A 25706-nucleotide genomic window follows, 5' to 3' on the forward strand; every position below is an offset into this window, starting at 1 on the left:
AATGTGTTTTTGTGGCACCCTCCTAACCTCAACCCATGGAAATCCTTGGGATTCTAGGCAAAAGGATGCACTAGGCAATTGCTCAGGGCCTGGAAGCCAAGCAAAGAGAGGACATGTAAACAAACTCTGGATGCTTCCCATTATAGAGGCAACAGGATTGAGATATGTCCCTCCTAGATCCAGTACACAGCTATATACAGTACTCATGCCAATTCTTGTGATGCAGGTTTTCATTGGCAAATACAGTACTCAGATGTGGTCTTGTCTTGGCTGGAAGATTCTCTTCAATACCTCTTTTTTTTCAGGGTAGAAAAGAAGGATAAACTTATATTCAACAGAATTCCTCTTGAGGTCATTTGAGAGATGCCCAAAAATCCTCCATCCTTACTCAAAAATAGTTCCCCAATTACTCCCTGATGCATAAAAAGCAAAGTTTATGTCTTCACTTTTGGTCATGTGGATAAGTTTTCTGTTATTGTGCAAACATTCAGATATGGGAGACACTTGAGGCCTCAGTCATCATTTTACTTATTGTAATAAAATATTCATAACATAAAATTTACATTTTAACCATTTTTAAGAGAAAATTCATTGCCATTAAGTGCATTAACATTGTTGTGCAACCATCACCACCTTCCATCTCCAGAACTTTTTTCATCTTCCTCTGTCCCCAGCCTCTGACAATCCCCATTCTACTCTCTGTCTTTATGAATTGACTACTCTAGGTACCTCATATAAGTGGAATAATGCAGTGTTTGTCCTTTTATGACAACGTTTCATGTAGCATAATGTCTTCAAGTTTCATCCACGTTGAAATGTGTCAAAATTTTCTTCCATTTTAAGGCTGAATAATATTGCATTGTATGTAAATACCACATTTTGTTTATCTATTCATCCTTTGATGTACACTTGGGTTGCTTGCACCTTTTGGCTATTGTGAATAATGCTACTATGAACATGGATGTACAAATAACTGTTCAAGTCCCTGCCTTCACTTCTTTTGGGTAAATACCCAGAAGTGGAATTGCTGGATCATATAGTAATTATATTTATTAGTTTTTGAGGAGCTGCCACACTGTTTTCCGTAGTGGCTACACCATTTTACATTCCCACCAGCAATGTGCAAGAATGTTAGTTCTCCACATCCTTGCCAAAATTTTTTATTTTCTAATCTTTGATAACAGCTGTCCTAATGGGAGTGGAGTGGTATTTCATTGTGCTTTTGATTGCAATTCCCTGATGAATAGTGATGTTGAGCATCTTTTCATGTGCTTATTGGCCACTTGTATATCTTCTTTGGAGGAATGTCTATTTAGGTCCTTTGCCTATTTTTTAATCAGATTTTTTTGTTGTTGTTGAGTTATAAGAGTTCTTTATATAGTTTGGATATTAACCCTTTAACAGATAAATGATTGTAAATATTTTCACCCATTCCTTGGGTTGCCTTTCAGTCTGTTGATAGTGTTCTTTGATGCACCAAAATTTTTAATTTTGATGAAGTCCAATTAATCTATTTTTTTCTTGCTTGTGCTTTGGGTCTCATTCCCAAGAAATCATTGACAAATCTATGTTCAATGTTGTGAAGCTTTTCCCTCATGTTTTCTTCTAGGAGTTAAATAGTTTTAGCTTTGATGTTTAGTTCTTTGAGTCATTTTGAGTTAATTTTAGTATATGGTGAAAGGTAAGGTTCAATTTGATTCTTTTGCATGTGGATATCCAGTTTCCCAGAACCATTTGCTAAAAAGAGTATTATTTCCCCCGTTGAATGGTCTTGATACCCTAGTCAAAAATCATTTGTCCATACATGCAAGGATTTATTTCTGGGTTCTCTATTCTACTCCATTAGTCTATATGTTTGTCTTTACATGAGTACCACAGTGTTTGGATCACTGTAGCTTTGTAGTAAGTTTTGCAGTAGGGAAATGGAAGATCTCTAACTTGCTTCTTTGTCTCAAGGTTGTTTTGACTATTTGGGGTCTGTTGAGAGTCCGTATGAATTTTAGGATAAATTTTTCTATTTCTGCAAAAAGAAATGTTGGAATTTTGATGTGTATTGCATTGAATATGCACATTGCTTTGTGTACTATTAATAACCTAACAGTGTTGTCTTCCAATCCATCAACAAGGGGTGTTTTTCCATTTATTTGTGTTTTCTTTAATTTCTTTCAGCAATGCTTTGTACTTTTCAGTCTACAAGTCTTTCGCATCCTTCATTATCTATTGCTAATATTGTATTCTTTTGATGATATTGTAAATATAATTATTTTCTTAATGACTTTTTTCAGTTTGTACATTTTTAGTGTATAGAAACAACCTACTATTTTATGTCAATTTTGTATCTTGCAACATTGCTGAATTTGTTTACTAGTTCTAACAGAATTTTTAAAATTGAATTAACATTAGATAGTAGTTCTTTCCCACCCACCCCCAGTTATTTTTTACACCTTTTTTAAGATCAGTTTTAAGTTCACAGCAAAATTGAGAGGAAGGTGGAAATTTCCCACATATCCCCTACCCCACATATACATAGCCTCCTCCATTGTCAACATCCCACACCAGAGTGGTATTTTGTAACAATTAATGAACCTACGTTGACACATCATAATCAACCAAAGTCCATAATTAATTTACTTCGGGGTTCACTCTTGGTGTTGGACATTCTGTGAGTTTGGACAAATAAGTAAGACATGTATACATCATTATATTATCATACAGAGTATTTAACTGTTCTAAAAGTCCTCTGTGCTCTGCCTATTCATCTCTGCCCACAACCCCTGGAAACCACCTATCATTTTACTGTCTCCATAGTTTTGCCTTTTCCTGAATATCGTAAAGTTGGAACCATACAGTATGCAGCCTTTTCTTTTTTTTTATTGTGAAAACTTATGTTTCTTTTTCTTCTCTTTTTTTCCAACTTTATTGAGATATAATTGACATATAACACTGTGTAAGTTTAAGGTGTGCAACCTGTTGATTTGATACACTTATATAATGCAAAATGATTACCACCATAGCGTTAGCTAAAACGTCCAACTCATCACATAAATTACCATTTCTTTTTTTTGAGGTGAGAACATTTAAGATCTATCCTAGCAACTTTCAAGTATATAATACAGTATATAATTAACTATAATCACCATGCTTTACATTAGATCCCCAGAACTTAGTTATCTTATAAGTGAAAGTTTATACTCTTTGACCAACATCTCCCCATTTCCCCCCCTCCCAAACCCCTGGAAAACCACCCTTCTAGTCTCTGTTTCCGTGAGTTTGGCTCTTTTAAATTCTACATATAGGTGATATCATATAGCATTTGTCTTTCTCTGTCTAACTTATTAGCATAATGCCCTCAGGGCCCATCCATGTTGCCACAAGTGGCAGGATTTCTTATTTCTCATGGCTTAGTAACATTCCTTTGTGTATATATATACACAACATCTTCTTTATCCATTCATCTGTTGATGGACACTTAGGTTGTTTCCATATCTTGGGTATTGTGAATAATGCTGCAGTGCCCTTGAGAGTAGAGATATCTCTTTGAGATCCTATTTTTGTTTCCTTTGAATATATACCCAGAAGTGGTATTGCTGGATCATATGGTAGTTCTATTTAGTTTTTTGAGAAATCTCCATACTGCTTTCCACAGTGGCTACACCAATTTAAATACCCACCAACAGTGCACAAGGTTTCCGTTTTCTCCGCATCCTCACCAACGCTTGTTATTTCTTGTCTTTTTGATGATAGCCATTCTAACAGGTGTGAGGTGATATATTATTGTGGTTTTGATTTGAATTTTCCTGATTATTAGTGATGTTGAGCACCTTTTCATGTAGCTGTTGACCATTTTTATGTCTTTGGAAAAATGTCTGTTCAGATCTTCTACCCATTTTTAAATCAGATTGCTTGTTTTTTTTGCTATTGAGTTGTATGAATTCTTTATATATTTTGGATATTAACCCCTTGTCAGATATATGGTTTGTAAATATTTTCTCCCATTTGGTAGGTTGACTTTTAGTTTTGTTGATGGTTTCTTTTGCTGTACAGAAACTTTGTAGTTTGAGGTAGTCCCACTTGTTTATTTTTTGCTTTTGTTGCCTTTGCTGTTGGTGTCAAATACAAAAATCATTGCCAAAACTGATGTCAAGGAGTTTACACTCTATGTTTTCTTCTAGAATTTTTATGGTTTCAGGTTTTATATTCAAGTCTTTAATCCATTTGAGTTGATTTTTGTGTGTGGTGTAACATAGGGGTTCAGTTTCATTCTTTTGTATGTGGTTTTTCGCTTTTCCCAGTACCATTTATTAAGGAGACTATCCTTTCTCCATTATATAATCTTGGCTCCTTTGTTGTAAATTAATTGACCAGATACATGTGGATTTATTTCTGGGGTCTCTGTTCCGTTCCGTTGGTCTGTGTGTCTGCTTTTATGCCAATACCATACTGTTTTAATTACTGTAGCTTTGTAGTATAATTTGAAATGAGGAAGTGTGATGCCTCCAGCTTTGTTCTTCTTTCTCAAGATTGTTTTGGCTATTTGGGGTCTTTTGTGATTTCATACAGATTTTAGGATTGTTTATGCTATTTCTGTGAAAAATGCCACTGGAATTTTGATTGGAATTGTATTGAACTAGTAGATCGCTTTGGATGATATGGACATTTTTACAATATTAATTCTTTGAGTCCATGAACATGGAATAGCTTTCCATTTATTTGTGTCTTCTTCAATTCTTTCATCAATGTCTTATAGTTTTCAGTATATACACCTTTCACCTCCTTTATTTATTTATTCCTAAGTATTTAATTCTTTTTGATGCTATTATAAATGGGATTGTTTTTTTAATTTCCCTCTTTGGATAGTTTGTTGTTAGTATATAGAAGTGCAACTGATTTTTATATATTTATTTTGTATCCTGAAACTTTACTGAATTCATTTATTAGTTCTAACAGTTTTTTTGGTGGAGTTTTTAGGGTTTTCTATGTATAACATCATGTCATCTGCAAATAGAGACAATTTTGCTTCTTTATTTGTGATTTGGATGCCTTTTATTTCTATTTCTTGTCTAATTACTCTAGCTAGGACTTCCAGTACTACCTTGAATAAAGTAGAGAGAATGGGCATCCTTGTCTTGTTCCTGATCTTACAGGAGAAGCTTTCAGTTCCATTAGGTGCATTGTTATATACACAATGGAATACTACTCAGCCATAAGAAACGATGAAATCCAGCCATTTGTGACAACATGGATGGACATTTAGGGTATTATGCAAAGTGAAATAAGTCAGAGGGAGAAGGTCAAATACCGTATGATCTCACTCATTAAGTAGTAGATAATAACAACAACAAACAAACACATAGAGACAGAGATTGGATTGGTGGTTACCAGAGGGGAAGAGGGGAGGGAGGAGGGCGAAAGGGCTAATTCGGCACATGTGTGTGGTGATGGGTTGTAATTAGTATTTGGGTGGTGAACATGATGTAATCTATGCAGAAATGGAAGTATAATGATGTACACCTGAAATTTATACACTGTTATAAACCAATGTTACTGCAATAAACAAAAAAATAAAATAAAATAAAAAAGTTTTCAGCTTTTCACTCTTCAATGTAATGTTAGTTGTGGGCTTGTTATATATAGCCTTTATTATGCTGAGGTACGGTACCTCTATACCCAGTTTGTTGAGAATTTTTTTTAATGAATGGATGTTGAATTTTATCAAATGCTTTTTCTACTATTGAAAATGATCAAATCTATTGAAATGATCATATGATTTTCATCCTTTATTTTGTTAGTGTGGTGTATCACATTGATTGATTTGTGATGTTGAACCATTCTTGCATCCCTGGAATAAATCCTACTTGATCATGGTGTATGATCCTTTTAATGTACTGTTGAATTTGGTTTCCTAATATTTTGTTGAGGGTTTTTGAATCATGTTCATCAGGGATATTGACCTGTAATTTTCTTTTCTTATAGTGTCCTCATCTGGTTTTGGGATCAGGGTAATGCTGGCCTTGTGAAATAAATTTGGAAGTATCCTCTCCTCTCCTGCTTTATGGAAGAGTTTGAGAAGGACTGGTATTAATTCTTCTTTAAACATTTGGTAGAATTCACCAGTAGATCCATCTGTTCCTGGAGTGTTGTTTGTTGGGAGGTTTTTTATTACTGATTCCAGCTCCTTACTCATGATTGGTCTGTTCAGATTTTCTCTTTCTTCCTGATTCATTCTTGGTAGGTTTTATGTTTCTAGGAGTTTATCAATTTTTCTAGGTTGTCCAGTTTGTTGGTGTATCCTCTTTCGTTTCTGATTTTATTTGTTTGAGCCCTGTCTTTTTTTTTCTTGGTGAGTCTAGCTAAAGGTTTGTCTATTTTGTTTATCTTTTCAAAAAACCAGCTCTTAGTTTCACTGATCTTTTCTATTATCTATTTAGTGTCTATCTCATTTATTTCTGCTCTGATCTTTGTTATTTCCTTCCTTCTCTTAACTTTGGGCATAGTTCTTTTTCTAATTTCTTGAGGTGTAAAATGAGGTTGTTGATTTGAGATCTTTCTTTTTTCTTAATTTAGGCATTTATCACTGTAAACTTTTCTCTTAGAACTGCTTTTGCTGCATCATATAAGTTTTGGTATGTTGTATTTCCATTTCCATTTTTTCTCAAGATGTTTTTTGATTTCTCTTTTGATTTCTTCTTTGACCCATTGGTTGTTCAAGAGCATGTTATTTAATCTCCACATATTTGGGAATTTTCCGGTTTTATTCTTGTAATTTATTTCTAATTTTATACATTATGGTCAGAAAAGATGCTCGATATGATTTCAGTCTTCTTAAATTTATTAAAATTTATTTTGTGGCCTAATGCATGATCTGTCCTGGAGAATGTTCCATGCACACTTGAGAAGAGTGTGTATTCTGTTGCTTTTGCATGGAATGTCTTGTAAATGTCTCTTAAGTCCATCTGTTCTAACATATAGTTTAAGTTCAATGTTTTACTCTTGATTTTCTGTCTGGATGATCTCAGTATGCAGCTTTTTCAACTTGGCTTATTTCATATAGTAATATGCATTTAAGGTTCCTCTGTGTTATTTCTTGCCTTGATGACTCATTTCCCTTTAGTGCTGAATAATATTCCATTGTCCCGATTTATAACAGTTTATTTATCCATTCACTTACTAAGGGCATCTTAGTTGCTTCCAGGTTTTGGCAATTATGAAAAAAGCTTCTGTAAACATCCATGTGCAGATTTTGGTGTGGACATGAGTATTCAGCTCCTTTCAGTAAGTACTAAGGAGTGCGATTGCTGGATTGTCTGGTAAGAGTATGTTTAGTTTTGTAAGAAACCATCAAACTGTCTTCCAAAGTGGCTGTACCATTTTGCATTCCCACCAGCAATAAACAAGAGTTCTGGTTGCTCCACATCCTTGCCAACATTTGGTCTTGTCAGAGTTTTGGAGTTTTATAGTTTTGCATTTTATATTTGGGTCAATGATCACTTTTGAGTTAATTTTTTGAAGGGTGTAAGGTCTGTGTCAAGATTCACTTTTTTGCATGTGTATGTCCAGTTGTCCCAACAGCAATTGTAGAAAAGACTATCTTTTCTCCATTGAGTTGCCTTTGTTCCTTTGTCAAAGGTCGGATGACTATATTTATGTGGGTCTATTTCTGGGCTCTCTATTCTGTTTCTCTGGTCTATTTTTCTGTTCTTTCACCAATACCACACTGTCTTGATTGCATAGCTTAATAGTACATCTTGAAGTCAGGTGGTGTCAGTCCTTCAACTTTGTACTTCTTCAATATTATGTTAGCTACTCTGGGTTTTTTGCCTCTCCATATAAACTTTAGAATCAGTTTGTCAATATCCACAAAATAACTTACTGGGATTTTGATTGCAATTGCATTGAATCTATAGATTAAGTTGAGAAGAACTGACATGTTGACAATATTGAGTCTTCCTATGCATAAACATGGACTATTTATCCATTTATGTAGTCTTTCTTTGATTTCATTCATCTGAGTTTTATAGTTTTCCTCATATAGATTTCTACGTGTTTTGTAAGGTTTATACCTAAGTATTTCATTTTTTTGGTGCCAATATAAATAGTATTATGTTTTTAATTTCAAATTCCACTTGTTCATTTCTGTTATATAGGAAATCTATTGACTCTTGTATATTAACCTTGTATCCTGCAACCTTATCACAATTGCTTATTACTTCCAGGAGTTTTTTGATGATTCTTGCAGAGTTTCTATATAGATTATCATGTCATCTGTGAACAAAGACAGTTTTATATCTTCCTAATCTGTGTATCTTTTATTTCCTTTTGTTGTGTTCTGGCATTAACTAGTACTTTCAGTGTGATACTGAAAAGGAGTGGTGAGAATGGACATCCTTGCCTTGTTCCTGATCTTAGTGGGAGAGCTTCAATTTTCTCACCATTAAGTATGGTGTTAGCTGTAGGCTTTTTGTAGATATTCTTTATCAAGTTGAGGAGGTTTTCCTCTATTCCTAGTTTACTGAGAGTTTTTATTATGAATGGGTGTTGGAGTTTTTCAAATGTTTTTCTTCATCTATTGACATAATCATGTGATTTTTCTTTCAGAGCCTGTTGATATGATGAATTCTATTAATTTTTAAGACTGTAGTATTTTTTAGAAGTTTTAGGTTTACAACAGAATTGAGATGGAGAGACAGAGATAGCCCTTAACTCCCCTGTCCCCACACATGCATAGCCTCCCCCATTATCAACATCAGTCACCAGAATGGTACTTTTTTTTTTTTTTTACCAAGGTTGAACCTATATTGACACATCATAATCAACCAAAGTCCATAGTTTACCTTAGGGTTTACTCTTAGTGTTGTATATTCTATGAGTTTGGACAAATGCATAATGACATATATACATCATTATAATATCATACAGAGTATTTTCACTGCCCTAAAAATCTTCTGTGCTCTTCCTATTTCTCTCTTTGCCCCATTGGAAACCACCGATCTTTTTAATGTCTTCATAATTTTTCCTACATTAATTGATTTTTGCATGTTGTACCAGCCTTCCAGCCTAGGATAAATTCCACTTGGCCATGGTTATAAATTTTTTATTATATTGTTAGATTCAATTTGCTGTTATTTTGTTGGTGATTTTTGCATCTATGTTCATGAGAGATATTGGTTTGTAGTTTTCTTTTCTTGTAATGTCTTTGTCTAATATTAGTATTAGGGTAATGCTGTTCTCATAAAATGAGTTAGCAAGTATTCCCTCTGCTTCTATCCTCTGAAAGAGATTGTAGAGAATCGGTATAATTTCTTCCTTAAATATTTGGTAGAATTCACCAGTAAATACATTTGGGCTGGTGCTTTCTGTTTTGGAAGGTTATTAATTATTGATTCAATGTTTTAATGGATATAGGTCTATTCAGATTGTCTATTTCTTCTTGTGTAAGTTTTGGCAAGTTGTGTCTTTCAAGGAATTGGTCTGTTTTATCTAGCTTATCAGTTCGTGAGCATAGAGTTATTCATATTATTATTTTATTATTTTAATTACCATAAGATCTTAATGATGTCTCCTCTTTCATTTCTGATATTAGTAACTTGTGACCTCTCTCTTTTTTTCTTAGCTTGGCTAGAGGCTTATCAATTTTGTGATCTTTCCAGAAAACCAGCTTTTGGTTTTGTTGATTTTCTATATTGATTTCCTGTTTCCAATTTCATAGATTTATGTTCTAATTTTTATTATTTTTCTTTCGCTTACTTTGATTTTAATTTGCTCTTATCTTACTGGTTCCTAAGGTGGAAACTTAGATTTTATATTTTAGATCTTTCTTCTTTTCTAGTAAATGCATTCATGCTATAAATTTCCCTCTGAGCATTGCTTTCACTGCATCCCAGAAATTTTGATAAGTTGTGTTTTTATTTTCATTCAGTTTAAAATATTTTTTTATTTTTATTGAGATTTTCTCTTTGACTTATGTTATTTCAAAGTGTTTGTGTAATCTCCATGTATTTGGAGATTTTCCAATTATCATTCTGTTACTGATTCCTAGTTTAATTCCACTGTGGTCTGAGAGAAGACATACAATTTCTGTTCTTTTACATTTGTAAGGTGTGTTTTATGGCCCAGATGGTCTATTGTGAATGTTCCATGTGAGCTTGAGAAGAATGTGCATTCTGCTGCTGTTGGATGAAGTAGTCTATAGATGTTGATTATATCCAGTTGACTGATGGTATTGTTAAGTTCAACTATGTCCTTATGGATTTTCTGCTTGCTGGATCTGTCCATTTCTGATAGAGGGATGTTGAAGTCTCCAGCTGTGACAGTGGGCTCATCTATTTCTCCTCACAGTTTTATTAGTTTTTGCCTCACATATTTTGACATGCTGTTGTTAGGTGTATACACGTTAAAGATTGTTATGTCTTCTTGGAAAATTGACTCCTTTACCCTTATATAATGCTTTCTTTTATCCCTGATAACTTTCCTTGTTTTGAAGTCTGCTGTGTCTGAAATTAATATAGCTACTCCTGATTTATTTTGATTAGTGTTAGCATGGTATATTTTCTCCATCCATTTACTTTTAATCTAAATGTGTCTATATATTTTAAGTGGGTTTCTTGTAGAGGACATATGCTTGGGTCTTGGTTTTAGTTCTACTTTGACAATCTCTTTTTTTAATTGAGGTATAATTGACATGTGACATTGTGTCAGTTTCAGGTGTACAATGTAATGATTTGATATTTGTATATATTGCAAAATGATCACCACAATAAGTTTAGTTAACATCCATCAACATACATAGTTACCAAAAAAATTGTTTTCAAGCCAGCCCAGATGGCCTAGTGGTTAAACTTCAGTGCTCACTGCTTTGGCAGCCCAGATTTGCATCCCAGTTGCGGAACCACACCACCTGTCAGTTGCCATGCTGTGGTGGCGGCTCACATAGAAGAACTAGGATGATCTACACCTAGCATATACAACTATGTACTGGGGCTTTGGGGAGGAAAGAAAAAGAGAAAGATTGGCAACAGATGTTATCTCAGGGTGAATCCCTGCAAAAAAAAGAGGCTCAATGCAAGGTCTCTGGAATTCTATATCTCACTACCAATAAAAGTGAGCATTCTTCCACAGCAGTCCTTCACTCTTAAAAAATTCTTTTTCCTTGTGATGAAGACTTTTAAGATATACTCTTTTAGCAACTTTCAAATATACAATACACTATTATTAAGTGTAGTCACTATACTGTACATTACATCCCCATGACTTATTTATTTTATAACTGGAAGTTTGTATTTTTGACTCCCTTTATCCATGCCCCACCTCTTGCCTCTGGCAATCACCAATCTGTTATCAATATATATGAGCTTTTTTTTTTCTTTAATTCCACATATAAGTGAGAACATATGGTATTTGTCTTTCTCTGTCTGACTTATTTCATTTAGCCTAATGCCCTCAGGGTCCATCCATGTTATCACAAATGGCAAGATTTCATTCTTTTTTGTAAATGAATAGTATTCCACTGTGTATATATACGCCACATTTTCTTTATCCATTCATCCACCAATAGACGCTTAGTTTGTTTCTATATCTTGGCTATTGTAAATAATACTGCAATGAATATAGGATGCATATATCTTTTAAAATTAGTCTTTTCATTTTCATCAGATAAATAACACCCAGAAATGGAATTGCTAGATCATATAGTAGTTCTATTTTTAGTTTTCTGAAGAACCTCCATAGTGTTTTCCATAGTGGCTGCACCAATTTACATTCCCACCAACAGTGCACAGGGGTTCTCTTAATTCTCCACATTCTCTCCAACCCTTGTGACAATCTCTTTTTTAAATTGGTGCATTTAGATCATTTACATTCAAAGTGATTATTGAGTCTGGTGATGTCAGCATTATGGCAGCATGAGTCCTTCCCTTTATCTCTCCCCTTCAATTTACAACCAGTAGGACATCCATAACCCAAGAAAGGTTTCTCTGCACAGTGCGCCAGAATGCTAGGGAGATCCATACATCTGTACATTGAAAGGTGAGTGGATTGGACCTTGTGGAGGTGGTGGAACTGGGGGAGGAGTGGCAGAACTGAGGGAGCAGTGATGGTGGTGCCCACCACCCCAGTGGTTCCAGGAGCAGCGGCAGGGCATCCATGATTCCAGCCTCCCCTGGCAGAGACAGTGTTGCTGCCTCTGACCACAGTCACCCTAACAGTATCAGCAGTGCTTGTGGCACTTGTGACCCCTGCAACCCAGTGGTAGCAGCAGTGCCCACAACCCCAGCAGTTCCAGGAGTGGCAGCGGTGGTGCCTGTGACCCCAGCCCTGTGACAGTGTAGGCACCTGTTACCCCAGGCACCCAGTGGCAGTGGTGGCACCTGTGACAGGGAAACCCCGGTAGTAGCAGCAGTACCTAAAACCCTGACAGCAGCAGAAGTGGTATCTATGATTCTAGTGACTCTGGCAGTGATGCCAATGCTGGCAAACCCAGCAGCAGCAGTGGAATCAGTGACCCCTGTGGTACATGTAATGATGAGGGTGCCGGTGACCCTTTTGGCAGAGGAGGTGGAGGATGGAACGTGCATACTCCCAAATATAGCCACGAGGAAGCTCAGGTAAGAGATACCAAAATTTGGCACTATAGCATCATCTACTGAAAAAAGAAAGGCCACTAATTTCCAACCAGTTGAAAAGTTTGAATCAAAACGAACCTATACCTGAATAAGAAAAGTGTTTGCTGAAACAAATGTGCCAGTAGAGGACTAACTGAGCAACCAGCATGAAAAGCCACAGTAACACAGCATCACAAAAAGAAAATAATAATTTTCCAGAAACCAAACATAAAATCATGGAAGATTGTGATCTAACTGATATAGAATTCAAAATAGCTGTCATGAAGAAAGGCAACAAGCTGCAAGAAAACTCAGAAAGGCAGTTTGGTGAACTCAGGAATAAAATCAATGAACAGAAGGAATACTTTACCAAAGAGGTTGAAAATCTAAAAAAGAACCAACAGAAATTCTGAAGGTGATGAACTCAATAAATGAGATAAAGAATCCATTAGAAAGCATTGGAAACAGAGGAGACTGGAAGAGATAATTAGTGAACTGGAAGATAGAAACCTAGAAATGATTCAGATTAAATGGGAGAGAGAACTAACATTTTTTAAAAAGGTAGAAATTCCATGAGACTTATCAGACTCCATTGCAAAGGACAACATAAAGATAATGGGTATCCCAGAAGGAGAAGAGAGAGAGAAGGGAGCAGAGAGCCTATGTAAGAAATGATAGCTGAGAACTTCCCAAACTTGGGGAAGGAACTGGCTACACAATCCACAAAGCTAATAGAACACCCAATTATCTCAAGACAAAAAGACCTTCTCCAAGACACATGATAATAAAACTGTCAAAAGTCAATGAAAAAGACTATTAAAGGCAGTCAGGCAGTGGGGGGTGAGGAGTGGGGGGAGGGAACACAGTAACCTACAAGGGAACCCCCATTAGGCTATCAGCAGATTTCTCACCAGAAACTCTACAGGCTAGGAGAGAGTGGAATGATACATTCAAAATATTGAAAGACAAAAACTGTCAGCTAAGAACACTCTATCCAACAAAGTCATCTTTCAGATATAGAGAAGAAATAAAGGCTTTGCTAGACAATCAAAAGCTGAGGGAGTTCATTGCCACTTGACCTGCCTTACAAGAAATTTTGAAAGGAGCTCTCCTACCTGAAATGAAAAGGCAAAGGTATAGAAAGCTTTGAGCAAGGTGATAAATTCAGAAAATTGCAACTCTGTTGCAATAGAGTTGCATATGGATGTCCTACTGGTTGTAAATAGAACAGTAAAAACTTAATTATAACATAAAGGTTAAAGGGAAAGGAGGCATTAAAAATAACTATAACCGTTCAATTTGGGAACAAACTCACAATACAAAAAGGGATAATTTGTGATGACAAAAACAAACATAGAATGAGAAGAGGATAAGGATGGAACCAGCATAGACAAATGAAGATAAGACGCTATCAGCAGAAAAGGACTATCTTATCTATTAGACCTTTAATACAAACCTCATGGTAACCACAAAACAAAACTCGGAGCAGACACGCAAAACATAAAAAAAACGGAAACCGAGAAAAACACCACAGAAAACTACTAAACTGAAATGGCAAATAAACACAAAGAAAAAGAAACACTGGAAATGTAAAGCAACCAGAAAACAAAAGATAAAATGGCAGTAGTAGGTTCTCAAATATCAATCACCCTAAATGTAAATGGATTGAATTCATCAATCAAAAGACACAGAGTGAGGCCACCCAGTGGTGCATGTGGTGAAATGCACATGCTCTGCTTCAGCAGCCCGGGGTTCGCAGGTTCGGATCCGGGCGCGCACCAATGCACCACTTGTCAGGCCATGCTGTGGCGGCATCCCATATGAAGTAGAGGAAGATGGGCACAGATGTTAGCTCAGGGCCAGTCTTCCTCAGAAAAAAAAAAAAAAGGATTGGCATCAGATTTTAGCTCAGGGCTGATCTTCCTCATTTAAAAAAAGGAAAAAAAAAGACACAGAGTGGCTGGCTGGATTAAAAAACAAGACTGAACAATATGCTGCCTCCAGGAGACACTTCTCAGCTCTAAAGACAAACATAGGCTCAGAGTGAAGGGATGAAAGATGATATTCCAATCAAATGGCAGCCCAAAGAAAGTAGGTGTAGCTATACTTATATCAGACAAAATAGACTTCAAGCCAAAAAAGATAACAAGAGACAAAGATGGACATTATATAAGATCAAAGGGACATTCTACCAAGAAGACATAACACTTACTAATATGTATGCACCTACTATAGGAGCATCAAAGTATATAAGCAACTATTAACAGATCTAAAGGGAGAAATCAACAGCAACACAATAGTAGGGGACCTCAACACCCCACTTACATCAATGGATCATTCAGACAGAAAGTCAACAAGGAAACATTGTCCTTCAACAAAACACTACACCAGATGGACTTAATAGATATATATAGAACATTCCATACAAAAGCAGCAGAATACATATTCTTCTTAAATGCGCATGGAACATTCTCAAGGATAGACCATATGATGGGAAACAAGGCAAGCCTCAATAAATTTAAGAAGACTGAAATCGTATCAAGCATCTTTTTCAACCACAACGGTATGAAACTAGAAATCAACTACAAGAAAAAAGCTGGAAAATTCACAAATATGTGAAGACTAAACAACATGCTACTGAACAACCTCTGGATCAAGGAAGAAGTCAGGAAAAATAAAAAGAAATCCTGGAGACAAATGAAAATGAAAACACAACATACCAAACTCTGTGGGATGCAGCAAAAGTAGTACAAAGAGGAAAGTTTATAGCAATACAGGCCTACCTTAAAAAACAAGAAAAATCTCAAATAAGCAATCTAATGTTACACCTAAAGGAACAAGGAAAAGGAGAACCAAGGAAGCCAAAAATCAATAGAAGGAAGGAAATAATAAAAATCAGAGCAGAAATAAATGAAATAGAAACTAAAGAGACAATAGAAAATATTAATGAAACTAAGCTGTTTCTTTGAAAAGACAAGCAAGATTGACAAACCTTTAGCTAGACTCACTATGAAGAAAAGAGAGAAGGCTCATATAAATAAAATCAGAAATAAAAGAGGAGAAATTCCAATGGATACCAGAGAAATACAGAGGATTATAGGAGAACATTATGAAAAGCTATATGCTAACAAATTGGATAACCTGGAACTAACGGATAAATTCCTAGAATCATACAACCTTCCAAAACTGAATCAGGAAGAAATAGAGAATCTGAATAGACCTATCACTAGCAAGGAGATGGAAACAGTAATCAAAAGCCTCCCCAAAAACAAAGTCCAGGACCAGACAGCCTCTCTGATGAATTCTACCAAACATTCAAAATAGATTTAGTATGTACCTTCTCAAACTCTTCCAAAAATTGAAGAGAAGGGGATGCTTTCTGACTCATTTTATGAGGCCAACATTACCCTGATACCAAATCAGACAAGGACAACATAAAAAAGAAATTTATAGGCCAATATTGCTGATGATTATAGATGCAAAAATTATCAACAAAATATTAGTAAATCAAATACAATACATTTCATACTCATGGATTGGAAGAATTAACATAGTTAAGATATCCATATTACATAAAGCAATCTACAGATTCAATGCATTCCCAATCAGAATCTCAATGACATTTTTCACAGATATAGAACAAAGAATCCTAAAATTTATATGGAACAAAAAAACCCCAAATAGTCAAAGCATTCCTGAGAAAAAGAACAAAGCTGGAGGTATCACACTCTCTGATTTCAAAGTATACTACGAATCTGTAGTTACCCAAACAGAATGGTACTGGCAGAAAAATGGACGCAGATCAATCAAACAGAATCAAGAGCCCAGAAATAAACCCACACAACTCTGGACAGCTAATTTTTGACAAAGGAGCCAAGAACATACAATGGAGAAAAGAAAGTCTCTCCAATAAATAGTGTTGGGAAAAGTGGACAGTCACATGCAGAATATGAAAGTAGACCATTATCTTACACCATACACAAAAATTATCTCAAAATGGATTAAAGACTTGAATGAAAGACCTGAAACCAAAAAACTCCTAGAAGAAAACATGAGCAGTATGCTGCTCTTTGACACTGGTCTTAGAAATATCTTTTCAAATATGTCTCCTCAGGCAAGAGAAACAAAAAACAAAAAAATGGGACTAAATTAAACTAAAAAAATTCTGCATGGCAAAAAGACAATGTACCAAATAGGAGAAGATATTTGCAAATCATATATTTGATAAGAGGTTAATATCCAAAATATATAACGAACTCATACAACTCAACAGCAAAAAAAAAAAAAAAAAACAACCCCACAACAACCCAATTAAAAACTGGACAGAGGATCTGAATAGACATTTTTCCAAACAAGATATACAGGTGGCTGACAGGCACATGAAAAGATGTTCAACATCACTAAGTATTAGGGAAATGCAAATCAAAACCATAATGAGATATCACGTCACACATGTCAGAAAGGCTATTATTAAAAAGACAGGAAATAACAAGTGTTGGATGGGATGTGGAGAAAACGGAACCTTCGTACACTGCTGGTGGGGATTTAAATTGGTACAGCCACTCTGGAAAATGGTATGGAGATTCCTCAAAAAATTGAAAATAAAACTACTATATGATACAGCTATTCCACTTCAAAGTATTTATCCAAAGAAGACAAAGATACTAATATGAAAAGATATATGCACCACTATGTTCATTGTAGCATTTACAATAGCCAAGACTTGGAATTGACCTAAGTGCCCACTGATGGATGAATAGATAAAGAAGATGTGGTATACATATGCAATGAAATATTACTCAGCTATGAAAAAGGATGAAATCTTGCCATTTGTGACAATATAGATGGACCTCGAGAGTATTATGCTAAGCAAAATGTCAGATAGATAAAAAAAAAATACCATATGATTTCACTCATATGTAGAAGATAAAAAACAACAACAACAACACATAGACACAGAAAACAGATTGGTGGTTACCAGAGGGAAGAGGGGTGGGGGTAGGGCAAAAGGAGTAAAGGGGGACATTCATATGGTGATGGATGGAAACTGGACTTTTGGTGTGAACATGATATAATGTTTACATAAGTGAAAATGTAATGATGTACACCTAAAATTTATATAATGTTATAAGCCAATGTTACCTCAATAAAAAAAGAAAGAAAGAATAGCTGAGAACTTCCCAAACCTGGGGAAAAATCTAGACATACCAGTGCACGAAGCTGATAGATCTTACTATCTCAATGCAAAAGACCCTCTTCAAGACACATTGTAATGAAGCTATCAAAAGTCAACGATAATGAAAAATCTTAAAGGCAACCAGGGGAAAAAAAGAAAGTAACCTATAAAAGAACCAGCATTAGACCATCAGCAGATTTCTCAGCATAAAGTCTATAGGCCAGGAGAGAGTAGAATGACATATTCAAAATATTGAAAGATATCAATTGCCAGCCAAGAATACTCTATCCAGCAAAGTTATCCTTCAGATACAAAAGAGAAATAAAGGCTTTCTCTGAAAAACAAATGCTGAGGGAGTTCACCACCACTAGACCTGCCTTACAAAAAAAGTTGAAAGGAGCTCTTTTACCTGACACAAAAAGACAAAAGTACAAAAAACTTTGAATATGGTGATAAATAGAATCAGAAAACTGTAACTCTATTTTAGAATAGAGTGTTAAACACTTATAGCATAAAGGTTAAAGGAAAAAAGCATTAAAAATAACTATAGCTACTATAATTTGGTAACAAACTCACAGCATAAAAAGAGATACTTTGTGGCAACAAAAATATAAAAGAGGAGGAGGAAAATGATGGAACTTGCATAGGCAAATGGAGATAAGTTGCTATCAGCAGAAGAAGGACTATTTTATCTATGAGACATTTTATACAAACCTCATGGTAACCACAAAACAAAAATCTAGAGGGGCCAGTCCCAGTGGTTTATTGGTTAAGTTCAGCATGCTCTGCTTCAGCGGCCTGGATTCAGTTCCCAGTCACAGAGCATTCATTGGTGGCCATGCTGTTGTGGTGACCCACATAGAAAATAGAGGAATATTGGCAACAGATGTTAGAGCGAATCTTCCTCAGGGGAAAAAAATCTAGATAAAAGACACAAAACATAAAAAAGAGAAAATTGAGCCAATCATCATAGAAAACCACTAACCCAGAAAGGTAAACAGAAACACAGAGAAAAAGAAACAATGGAGATACAAAACAACCAGAAAACAAAAGACAAAATGGCAGTAGTAAGTCCTCATGCATCAATAAACACCCTAAATGTAAATGTATTAAACTCACTAGTCAAAAGGCACAGAGTGGCTGAATGGATTAGAAAACAAGACCCAACTGTTTGCTGCCTTCAGGAGACTCATCTCCAAAGACAAAGAGAGACTCAAAGTGAAGGGGTGGAAGATGAAACTCCAAGCAAATGGTAACCAATAGAGGGTAGCCATACTTATATCAGACAAAACAGACTTCAAGCCAAAAATGGTAACAAGAGACAAAGGTCATTATATAATGGTAAAGGTGTTGCTACCTTAAGAAGATACAGCAATCATATATATATATATGCTCCCAACATCTGAGCAGTGAAATATATTAAGCAAATACTAACAGATCTTAAGGGAGAAATAGTCAACAATACAATAATAGTAGGGGACTTCAATACCCCACTGTCAGCAATGGATAGATCGTTCAGACAGAAAATCAACCAAGAAATGTTGGAATTTAACCACATTTTAGAACAACTGGACTTAATAGACATAGATAGAATTTTCCATCCAACAGCAGCAGAATACACATTCTACTCAAGTGCACTTGGAACATTCTCCAGGATTGATCATAAGATAGGCCACATAACTAATCTTAGCAAATTTAAGAAGATTGAAATCATACCAACTTCTTTTCAAACCACAATAGCATGAAATTAGAAATCAACAAGAGGAAAGTGAGTAGATCTTCAAATATTTGGAAGTTAACACTTCTAAACAATGAAAACGCAAAGAAGAAATCAAAAGGGAAATAAAAAATTATCTCAAAACAAATGAAAATGAAATGGAGCTAGTTATAATTATGTTGTATCCATATGTATGTTGTAACATATCAGATTTTGTGGGATGCAGCAAAAGCAGTTCTGAGAGGAAAGTTTATAGCAATAAATGCACGTATTAAGAATTAGAAAGATCTCAAATAAACAACCTAACTTTATACCTCAAGGAACTAGAAAAAGAGGAACAAATTAAGCCCCACGTTAGCAGAAGGAAGGACATAATAAAAATCAAAGTGGAACTAAATGATATAGAGACCAGAAAAACAATAGAAAGGATCAATGGAATTAAAAGCTGGTTCTTTGAAAAGATAAACAAAATTGACCACTTTAAGCTAGACTTACTAAGAAAAAAATGACAAGATTCAAGTAAATAAAATTAAATGAAAGGGGAGACATCACAACTGATACTATAGAAATACAGAGAATTGTAAGAGACTACTGTGAACAATTATATTACAACAAATTACATAACCTAAAAGAAATGGATACATTTCTAGAAGCACACAACATACCAAGACTGAATCAGGAAGAAATAGAAAATCTAAACAGACTAATAATGGGTCAAGAGATTGAGTCAGTAATCAAAAAACTCCCCAAACAGGAAATTCCAGGGCCAGATGGCTTAACTGGTGAATTCTATTGAACATTTTTTTTTTTGTTCACAGATCGTGGCAACAGGTAACGTTTAGTGAGAGCTCACCACCCACTGTGTTAACACTTTACGATAATTACCGCCATGATCTGCACACACATGTGATATCATAGTCTCCTCACAACACGTCTGTGAGGTAGGCACTTCGTTATCTCCATTTTCCAGGTGAGGAAACCCAGGCCCAGAGAGGGTATTTGGTTTGCCCAAAGTCACACAGCAGGGACTGGTAGAGGAAGCCAGGTTGGATGACTGACAAATTCTCTCAGAGACTAAGTGACTGCAGGCTTCCTCGTTTCTCTGGAACAAAACGTTGCCAACACTTTCTGCCCTGCAGCTTCAACGCTGGCAGCGAACAGCAGCGGGCAGGGTGGGGGATGGGGAAGCAGAGAGATGTCAGCAGGTGCGGATGGACGGCAGAGATCTGAGCGGAGCAGGGGCAGAGTCCAGCCAACTGCATAGGAAGGAGGAAGGAAAGGAGCAGATGGCGAAGGAGTTGCAAAGCGTCTGGGTCAGTTGGAGCGTATGGTTTTCTCTATCCACGAGGCATATTTGCAGATCTGAGTGTAGACAGCTGGCTGCTGAGCAGAGCCGCAGGGGTAAACGCCCCAGGAAAGGATGCCCTGCAGGGTCTCGTCGCAGACCAGAGGACCACCCGAGTCACTCTGGCAGGGGTCCTGGCCCCGCTCCAGTCCTGCACATATCATGTTGCTGGTGACCACGCCAGGGTAGAAGACCTCACACTCTTTAGGGCTCAGGATAGTGACTCTGGAGCAGCTCAGGCCCTTGTTGTACTTCACTCTTCGGGCGGCCGTGGTGCCCCAGCCAGCAGCCTGGCACTGGTCTCCAGGCTGGGCACAGCGGTAGGGCAGGCGTAGGGTCTGGATGCGAGACCCCAGCACAGCAGGCCTGGCCAGCTTCAGCAGCATGAGGTCGTGCTCGTCCGTCCGCCTTGGCAGGAGGGGGCCCGAGCCCTGGTGGTACTTGGGGTGGATGATGGAGCGAGTGGTCCGGCGGAGCTGCTCGCCCTGGAGAAGCAGCAAGTGGTCATCTCCCACTCGAGCCCACAGCGGCTTGTCGTTCCCGCAGTGCGCGGCCGTGAGCACCCAACTCTTGTCCACCAGGACGCCCGCGCAGTGGAACGAGAGGCCATTGAAGAGGGAGACCTGCCAGGGCTGCGAGCCGCGCGCGCAAGGGGCGCCGGAGGCCACGGGGTCCGAGCCCGTGTCGTTTACGGGGAGCAGCAATGCCTCCGCGGCCCAGAGTTGTGCCGTCAGCAGCGGCAGCAGCAGCTTCGCCAGGGCCCGGGCACCCGAGGTGGCGGAGAGGTGGAGGTGCGGGGATCTCATGGCCTAGGCTGGGAGTCGCCGAGGGGAAGAAAGCAGGAGACCCAGAAGTACCTCTGCCCTGCCGCGTGGGCCGCCGGAATCCTCTGCCCTCTATTGAACATTTAAAGAAGAATTAACACCAGTTCTCTTCAAACTCTTTCAAAATATTGAGGAAGTGGAAACACATCCAAACTCATTCTACAAAGCCAGCATTACATTAATACCAAAACCAGATCAGAATACCACAAGGAAAGAAAACTATAGACCAATATCTCTGATGAATATAGATACAAAAATTCTCAAAAAAATATCAGCAAACTGAATTCAAGAACACATTAAAAGGATTATACACCATGACCAAGTGGGATTTATCCCTGGAATGTAAGGATGGTTCAACACATGCAAATCAATAAATGTAATTCATTACATCAATAAAAACAAAAGATAAAAGTCAGATGATCATCTCAATAGATGTAGAAAAAGCATTCGACGAAAATATCCTTTCATGATAAAAACCCTTAACAGGTTGAGTATAGAAAGGACATACCTTAACATAATAAATGGATTAAACTCACAGCCAGCATTATACTCAATGGAGAAAAATTGAAAGAGTTTCCTCTGAGACCAGGAACAAGACAAGGTTGCCTACTCTCACCATTCCTATTCAATATAGACTGGACATTGTAGCTAGAACAATTAGGCAAGACAAAGAAATGAAAACCATCCAAATTGGGAAGGAAGAAGTAAAATTGTCACTATTTGTTGACTATATGATCTTATATATAGAAAATCTCAGAGTCAATCAAGAAACGTTGGAATTAATCAATGATTTTAGTAAAGTGGCAGGTTACAAAATTAACTTACAGAAATCAATGGCATTCCTTTACACTAATCAAGCGTTGGAAAAAGAAAGAAAGAAAACTATCCCAATCTCAATAGCATCAAAAACAATAAAATACTAAGGACTAAATTTAACCAAGGAAGTGAAAGATCTGTACAATGAAGACTACAAGACTTTGCTGAAGAAATTGAAGAAGTCACAAATGAGAAGACACCCCATGTTCACAGGTTGGAAGAATAAATATTGTTAAAATGACCATACTACCCAAAGCCACCTACAAATTCAATGCAATCACCATCAAAATACCAAAGGCACTGTTCACAGAAATAGAAGAAACACTCTTAAAATTTCTGTGGAACCACAAAAGACCCTGAATAGCCAAAGCAATCCTAAGAAAAAAGAACAAAGCCAGAGGTATCACACTTCCTGAATTCAAACTATAGTACAAAGCCATAGTAATAAAAACAGTATGATACTGGCACAAAAATAGACACATAGACCAATGGAACAGAATAGGGAGTCCAAAATTAAATCCCAGCATATACGGTCAAATAATATTGGACAAGGGAGCCAAGAACACCTGATGGGGGAAGGTTCTGGGAAAATGGTGCTGGGAAAACTGGAGAAACACATGCATAACAATGAAATTGGACCCCTAACTCACACCACCCCCAAAACTAACTCCAAGTGGATCAAAGACTTAAACGTAAGACCTAATACATAAAACTCCTAGAAGAAAACATAGGGAAGAAGCTTATTAATATTAGTCTTGGAAATGATTTTTGGACCTGATGCCAAAAGCACAAACAACAAAAGCAAAAATCAACAAATGGGGCTACATCAAACTCAAAAGCTTCACAATAGAAGAAACAATTAACAAAATGAAATGGCAGGCTACAGAATGGGAAAAAATTTTTGCAAACTGTATATTGGATAGGGGATTAATAACTAAATTATATAAAAAACTAACACAACTTAATACCAAAAAAACAAACAACCCAATAAAAAATAGGCAGAAGAACTAAATAGACATTTTTCCAAAGATGACATCAAAATTGCCAACAGGAACATGAAAAGATGCTCAACATCACTAATCATCATGGAAATGCAAATAAAAACCACAGTGAGATATTACCCCACATCTGTTAGAATGGCTGTCATCAAGAAGAAAGGAGACAAATGCTGATGAGGATGTGGTGGAAAGGGAACACTTATACACTGTTGGTGGGAATATAAATTAGTCCAGCCACTATGGAAGACAATTTGGAGGTTCCTCAAAATATTAAAAATAGAACTACCATATGATCCAGCAATTCCATTCCTGGGCATATACCCAAAGGAAATGACAACAAGATTTTGATGAGATATATGCACACCCGTGTTTATCGCAGCACTACTTACAATAGCCAAGATATGGAGACAACACAAATGCCCATCAATAGATGAATAGATTAAAAAATGTGGTATATATACACAATGGAATATTATTCATCCATGAGAAAGGAGGATTTTCTGCCGTTTGTGACAACATGGATGGACCTTGAGCATGTTATGCTGTGAGATGAGTCAGACAGAAAGACAACTACTGTATGATATCACTTATATGTGGAATTAAAAAAAGTAAAACCTGTAGGGGCTGGCCCCTTGGTGTAGTGGTTAAAGTTCGGCATACTTTACTTCGGTGGCCTGGGTTCGCAGGTTTGGATCCCGGGCAGGGACCTACATCACTCGCCCACATACAGAATAGAGGAAGATTGGCAGAGGTGTGAGCTCAGGGCTAATATTCCTCAAGCAGAAAAAAAAATTTTTAATTAAAAAAAAGTAAAACCTGTAAAAAAAACACAACAGAGTAAAATGGTAGTTACTAGGGGATGGGGAGTGGGGGAATAAGATTGATGGTGTTTATGGGTACAAACTTGTAACGAGTAGTAAATAAGCCATAGAGATCTAATGCACAGTATAATGAATATAGACAATAATATTGTACTATAATGATGTGATAAATATTGCTTCAATGGCAATCATATTACAATATATATGTATCAAAGTAACAGTGTACACTATAAATTTACAAAATGCAACATGTCAAATTTATCAAATAAGAAAAGTGATTATTGATATAGTTGGATTAATGTCTACCATATTGTTACTGTTTTCTATTTGTTGCTTTTGTTTTTTGTTCCTATTTTGTCTTCCACTCTTTTTCTACCTATTGCAGTTTTATTTAAGCATTTTATATGATTCCCTAACACACTTTTTTTTTGGTGTGTGGAATCCTTAGGGTTTTCTACATATAAGATCATTTTATCTATGAATTGATAATTTACTTTTTTCCACTTTGGAGAATTTTGTTCTTTTTCTTGCCTAATTGCTATGGCTAGATCTTCCAACACTATGCTAAATAGAAGCGTTGAGTGGGCATCCTTGCCTGGTTCCTGATCTTAGAGGAAAAGCTTTCAGTCTTTCACTGTTGAGTATGTTAGCTTTGGGCTTTTCATATATGACAATTATGTTTAGGTATTTTCCTTCTATTCTTAGTTTGTTGAGCGTTTTTTTTTTTTTTTTTTTTTTAATCTTGAAAGGATGTTGAGTTTGGTCAAATGGTTTTTCTGCATCAATTGAGATAATCATATGCCTTTTGTCCCTCCATTCTCTTAATGTGGCATATCACATTGATTGATTTTCATATGTTGAAACATCTTTGCATTCCAGAAATAAATCCCACTTGGTCATGGTTTATAATCCTTTTATGTGCTGTTGAATTCACTTTGCTAGTATTTTCTTGAGGATTTTTGCCTCAATATTCATAAATGATCTTGGTAGTTTTCTTGTCTTGTAGTGTCTTTGATATCTGGGTAATACTGGCCTCATGGAATGAGTTTTGGAAGTGTTCCTTCCTCTTCCATTTTTTGAAAGAGTTTCAGAAGGATTAATGTTAATTCTTCTTTACATTTTTGGTAAAATTCACCAGTGAAGCTATCTGCACCTGGGCTGTTCTTTTTAGAGTTTTTTGATTTCTGATTAAATCGTCTTACTAGTTATAAGTCTCTTCAGATTTTCACTGTCTTCATGACTCAGTCCTGGTAGGTTTTGTGTTTCTACAAATTTGTCCATTTCATCTATATTATCCAATTTCATGGGCATATAATTGTTCATAGTACTGTTTTATACTCCTTTTTTATTTTTGTAAAACTGGCAGTAATGTCCCCTCTTTCATTTTTGATTTTAGCTGTTTGAGTTTTCCTT

The 25706-nt window shown here is 36.4% G+C and overlaps 1 protein-coding gene and 1 long non-coding RNA gene across 2 annotated transcripts in view; one reads left to right on the forward strand and one right to left on the reverse strand.

Annotated features, from left to right (window-relative positions):
* The window catches only part of LOC147912907 (uncharacterized), a 75457-nt gene that overhangs the window by 29978 nt on the left and 19773 nt on the right, over positions 1-25706 (forward strand). The window lies entirely within an intron of this gene.
* On the reverse strand, positions 20800-21679 carry LOC101388446 (kallikrein-10). The gene has a single exon (XM_087422229.1). The coding sequence runs from the start codon at positions 21638-21640 to the stop codon at positions 20804-20806; it is 837 nt and encodes a 278-aa protein (XP_087278355.1). The 5' UTR covers positions 21641-21679; the 3' UTR covers positions 20800-20803.

This window comes from Ceratotherium simum, chromosome 33 (genome assembly GCF_057802395.1).
Source record: "Ceratotherium simum simum isolate JZ-2026a chromosome 33, ASM5780239v1, whole genome shotgun sequence".
NCBI classification, from domain to species: domain Eukaryota; kingdom Metazoa; phylum Chordata; class Mammalia; order Perissodactyla; family Rhinocerotidae; genus Ceratotherium; species Ceratotherium simum.